Source organism: Antedon bifida, chromosome 7, assembly GCF_963402885.1.
Source record: "Antedon bifida chromosome 7, ecAntBifi1.1, whole genome shotgun sequence".
NCBI lineage: Eukaryota > Metazoa > Echinodermata > Crinoidea > Comatulida > Antedonidae > Antedon > Antedon bifida.
The window spans coordinates 26,798,101-26,804,279 of record NC_136232.1 but is presented as its reverse complement, the minus strand read 5'-3'; the positions used below and the strand labels follow the sequence as shown (position 1 = coordinate 26,804,279).

The window sequence follows — 6,179 nt, the reverse complement described above, 5'->3', positions numbered from 1 at the left end:
ATTTTGCATGATGTCTTTAACAATTTATTTACAACATTTCGAAAAATGCGCATTGTAGCCATATGCATTTGGCTTTAATTTCTGTAAATCACTTGCAAGCGATGAGATGTCTAGTACTGCCATCAATTGATACTAATCGGCAGTAGACCCTACAGATAAAATCACCCGTCGTCGCTGTTTGTAAGCATTAATCATCCTATAATGTTCTCAACTCTTGATCAGCGATGATGATGAAATACGAACACGGCTTTATACATTACTCGTAATTTAAAATTAATGTAGGGTATTCAAGGTTTTAATGTAAGAGATCTCCACTTGAAGTGGTTCATTTAAAGGACATAGATTATCAGGAATGACAACTCGTGGAATTTACACTAATGGAAAACATGATTATTACTTTTATATATAGATCCTAATGGAATGATATCAAATTACAGCTAATTCGCATTAACATTTTTGTTGAGGATGGATGCAAAGTGGAAAAGTAATTAACTTGGTTAACTCCATTTATACGATATAATTTGTTAACAACATGATTACGGACGCGAACGCATGGATATAAAAACTGTCATAAACATGCGCATACAACGACGTCAAACCAAAATTGGGAATTTAAAAACTACTAAAAAAAAATTATCATATTTAAATTCATGATACAATTGATTAAACCAGGGAAGAGTGCACTCTTCCCTGATTAAATTACTGATTGTTTTAAATTTTGATTAATTTAATCAGTCAGAGGAGAGTGATAATTTCATTCTTCCACGATTTAAACATATAAGTTCATAAGAAAACAAAAGCTTAACTTTGTCGACATTAGCCTTCCATAAAGCTGAATAATTTTTATTTCTATCCATTTATTTCAATCATTGTATGCATCAAGTAAACTATGATGAAGTTGACAAAGTAAAATAAGAAAAATAAGTAAAATAAGGAACAAATAAGTTAAATAAGAAACAAATAAGTTAAATAAGAAACAATTATGAAAATAATTGATTTTCAATTGATTCAATAAAAAAAAAACCCAATTGTATTAACATAATAATTATTTTGGTTGGTGTACGCCAATTGTGTGTTTCAACCTGTTTTGTTTTCCTCCATGGAAATCCAAATGAGATTTAAAATTAACTTCCCAATACACTATTATTGCACTTTTCAAGGTTTACAGCGTGACGTTTACTCTACGCGAATGCTGATTGGCTGGCTTAATATCCTGGAAGGAGGGACTATTGGCAAGTCGTCTGCAACATCTGTTCAGACTATGAGAAAGAATTACTGCCTATGTTAACGCCAAACTACACTGATGTGAAGAGAAAGCATGGAGATATTATGTGTTACTGTGATAAATGTATTCATCTAAGTTTGTTGTCTTAGGATTGATGTTGCAACAATGTATACAATGTATACAGTATTGTTTGTAGGGTTTGTATTCACTCTTTCCAGTGTTCAAGCGATTAAATACATTGAAAAGCCGTCGAATACATCTGTAACCATTGGAGATGCTGTCATCTTACGGTGCTCAGTCTCTGGCAAAGGAAAGTCAAAATTATATTGGGAAAGATTAGGAGACCCTAGGTACAATGAATACATCAGTATGGACGGAAACATTGACCCGTATGGAGTTTATGGTCGTGATATCAAGTCTCGATATTCTGTCGTTGGAAATCAGAAATTAGGTGAATATCATTTAAAAATTGAAAGAGTAAACGTTGACGATTATGGAGAATTTGCTTGTGTATATTTTGAAAATGGATATAGAGATAAACATTATGTAAGTGCTTATGTGACGGTAATGTGGCCTGCGCCTGAACCACCTAAATGTCAGGTAACATACAGTATAAGTTCACAACGGGTATCATTAATATGCTTGTCTCGTGGGGGACATCCAGTAGCCTCGCTGGCATGGACAAATGGAAAAACAAAATTGATAGGAGCGCCTCGAAAAACAAACGATGTCTCTTTGAATATTTATCAGCCGGGGACTAAAAAGTTCACAGAGAGTGTTTTTACATGTGTCGCAACTACACCGGCACTAGAGACTCCTCGAATTTGTAAAGTTTTACCCGTCTACATAAATTGGCACCGAAACAACTTATTTACAGGCGATGACGTTATCTTGACGTGTAAGGTGTTCGCACATGAAAACGACTTGGTAATTTCATGGCGAATTAACAACCACATTGTAGAAAATTCCGGAAAATTAACGGAATTCAAAGATGGAAAACGAAAGTTGATAATATATGATCTCGATATAACAGATAATGAGTTAAAAGTAACGTGTATAGTTCGAAATCGAGATGGACTGACAGGAAATGCTAGTGAAATACTTTACGTGAGCAGACAAGAATATATAGTCTATAAACCCACTCACACTACCACGCAAAGTACACTCACACCAACGACCTTGAATGACCTTACAACGAAAGCTACTTTATTGCCTAAAAATAAAAATGGAGATATGAACAATATACTTACAACATCTGTAAAACCTACTTTAACAACTTTAACACAATATTCTAACGTTAGTGCAATTGAAGGAACGGTTGCGTACGATAATTTACCGGGTCCGCCATTTGAAGTTGGCGTCAACGGAAAAGATGCACTCTTTTACAAAAGTTTCATGATTATTGTTAGTGTCGTTGCATTAGTATTATTTATTCTTTTGATTACATATGGAATGCGTTATCGTAGATCGAAAACGCGTTCGCGACTCGAAAAACAGCGTCAACTTGATGAAAAGTGTAAAGAAAGCGTTCCAATGACTGGAGTTATGAGTGACATGGCCAGTGAAAGTAAAAGGTCGGATAATGAAGATAGTGGAATATCATTTGGTACCGAAATAGAATCAAACATAGAATGTAATACTATTGATTATAAACAACGAGTTATAAACGCGTACCCTGATCTTATCATTAATCAAGACAAATTTATTGATAAGAAAAAAGATGAACCAATTTATATGTGTCTAAATAATTGTTCTGATGAAGAATCAGAAGATGAAAAATATCCACAGGAAGAGACAAATAATAATCCTGTTTATATGAAACTTGACCGCGAAGCGGAGGAAAGGGACGAGGTTTATTGCAGCGTTGAAATTGGTAACCCTTTTCCAAATAAGGATAAAGACACGCACAAGCATTTGTACGCAGTGCTTGAGAGCGATTCAGAAAGTTGCGTCGTTAGTGATATGAGAGAAAGTGACTGTTGCAATAGTGGATATTATAGCGCCGATTCTCCATGTGAATACGAAGAACTTCCTGATAGTCTGCCCACACGTAAACAGTGCCCTGAACCCTGTGCGTATGCGGTCACAGACCTTAGACAAGTAAACCGCCCTCTACGACCATCACTAAAACAAACTTTATGGCAAAAGTTAACAAAAGGTAGTAGTAACTCTTTAAAAGACAACAGGGAACATATATCGAGACGTAGTTTACCAAAACCCTCATACAAAAAGGAAATAAGCCGTGATAATGTGCATAACCCACTAACAAAAACCAACAGTTGTCCTCTAGTTGTTCCCGTCGTCGAAAGTACAAGAACACCAAATATGGAAACTCTTAAAAGGTTACGCAACGCGCACTTCATGGCCAACAGGCCACTGATTAGTCGACCAATATTTGGACGAACTGTAAGTACAGAACAAGGAATTGTTGTCACAGACGATTATGCTGAATTAGATATTAATCCGCCATTTTCAGAAAACCAAAAAGACGATACATATGAGTCACTTGATGAGTATACTATTGTAAAAAAAAGTAGTCCTATCGGCAAAAGGCCTATCAGACTAAGTCCATCTTTCCATGGACGAGAACTCCCAAAACTAAAAAAATCAGTATCATGTCGGAGATGTGGTTCCCCAACAGATCGTGGATTTTATAGTTCCAGTTCAGAGGAGGAAGTTAGAAACACTGGTCCGCAAACACCACCTAGAATTTTGAAAAATTACAAACGAATTGATCAAATTCGAAAAGATGAAGCTCGATTAAAGCGTGCTTCTTGGCCAAATCGCCAGCAAACACGAACAGAAAAACGATTAAATAAATCTAATGCATATTCGGTTGTAGAATTAGATTAAAACGTTATCGAACAATCAGTTTTAGTACCGTGGTATCTAAACGAAAACATTGTATTCACACGACAAGTTATAATGAAACGTGTCATTATTTACTTATTAAGGAAGGTGCCATGTTGTGTCCATTATAAGCTTGGTTCCCACTAGGACGGAACGCAAGGACGTAAACGCAACACGTGATTGGTCAAATTACTGTATTACGTACTTGCGTTGCGTACTAATGGGAATCAGCCTTTACGTTATGCCCTAACTTGACAACATCAAATAATACCTTTACTTTGTCCTGATCTTGTACACATCTAATGGTACCATTTCAATTCATTAGTGAGAATATAAAATTACGACATTGTATAAATAATTAAAGTTTATTATCAAAGAGAAATAAAATGACCTAATTATATGTTAGCATAAGATAAATTATAATAGTGTAATAAAAATAAATTGATATATGTACAATTTAGAGTGAATGTTTAAATTGAAGTAACATGCCTATGTATTAATTGTGTTTATATGTGAATGACCGCAGTCACATTTAATGTTCTTTATTATATATAACAAAAGAAGACAATAAGACCATTATTCTGAAAGAGAAACTATATGATACGATATAGGAAGTCAACTTTAATTCCATTAGGTCCAAAACAAAAGTTAAATGATCACCTATAATAATAAACGTTGGAAATGTATTATAACATGTTAAAAACAAACATACGACTACAGTACGGTGTGTGAAATGTATTACAACTGAATAAAGTAGTACCAACAGTTCTACAACATAGAATGTATTTTGTATGTTTGAATAGCTGTGATGACAGCACACAGTAGCAGTGAGCATTTGATAAATATCTGGTTTGTCTTAAACCTACTTCCAGTTTAAACATCCCTTTTCTCGGATGGTTCGACTAATCTGTTTTGTCAGTTTACAGATGAATATAAGAATAATACGTGGGACTAATGTTGAATCACGGAGGAAATATTTCACTGAATGATTTCCACACAATCAGAAGAAGTTCTAAAGTGCGTCGATTGTTTATATTAGAAAAAAAACCACCGTCATATTATTTTTTTAAGCATCAAGGTGTTAAAACCTCAATAATTTGTTTTTGATGCGTCCAAACGGAAACAAGTGAAGGCTAAGCCGTGGGTCAGTTTACCAGATGTTGTTTGCAGTCGCTCTGTCTTGCTGGTTAAAACTAGAGATTGTACGTTTCAACTGTGTGGTTATTATATTCCGTTGTTTCATAAGATCGACTGATATCGCGTGTTAACCAGCGTATCTTTTAATATCCGATTAATATTAATAAGTTTAAAATAGACATGACGGATTAGGTTTACAATCACTAGCTGCAGAATAAATCAATATACGGGATCTTAAAAGCTAAGAATGATTAAGACAATCAATTTGTTGTTTAAGAAAAATATATACATGTACGATCAAACAAAAACAATCCATATGAGGGGATGTATTTTTAAATAATAAATTTAAAAATGTGAAGAACAATATGATAAAATTGATTACAACATCTTGCTTTCAAATCATATAAAATCATCATGATGATGAAAACGATTTTAATTATCAAAAACGTCATCATCATCATCATCAACAACAAAAACAAAACTAGATTTTAATTTAAAATATATTGAGATTTCCAATAAGGAAGGATGCTAAGCGATATTTCGATTTCTGTTGTGCTAAGATATTTCAGATATTTTATATAATCCATCCCAAAAAATTAATAAAATGTTTAGATATTAATAAATAAAGAACAACAAGTAAAATAGTGATCATTTGGGATTTCTCTATCATGAGTAGAATTCATGGCGACGATATTTCCTAATTGAATCAGCCCCATAGCACGCCTGAAATAAACAACGAATTAAAATAAGTAAAAACAGCGTTAAAATATTATGCTCAACCTATAATATACTAAAAAACGATGTATCGCAGTAAGGTTTACGTTTTTCTAAAGCTCTGTCTACACTATTAAACTAGTTTGAGGAAACACTGATACGCCCATAGACCTATATGGTAGTGATATGCTTAAATATGGTAGTGAGATGACATCATCATGTCCATATATGGGCACATTATAAGCATATCGTG

The 6,179-nt window shown here is 33.9% G+C and overlaps 1 protein-coding gene across 1 annotated transcript; it reads left to right on the top strand.

The window, feature by feature from the left end:
- The first annotated feature begins 1,289 nt into the window (after positions 1–1,289).
- LOC144847413 (uncharacterized) lies at positions 1,290–4,862 on the top strand. Its single transcript, XM_078703760.1, has one exon. The coding sequence runs from the start codon at positions 1,391–1,393 to the stop codon at positions 4,076–4,078; it is 2,688 nt and encodes an 895-aa protein (XP_078559886.1). The 5' UTR covers positions 1,290–1,390; the 3' UTR covers positions 4,079–4,862.
- The last annotated feature ends 1,317 nt before the right edge of the window (positions 4,863–6,179 follow it).

Excerpts from the sequence above, each read along its gene's own strand:
- LOC144847413 (XM_078703760.1), top strand. The coding sequence starts at position 1,391 with ATGTATACAATGTATACAGTATTGTTTGTAGGGTTTGTATTCACTCTT.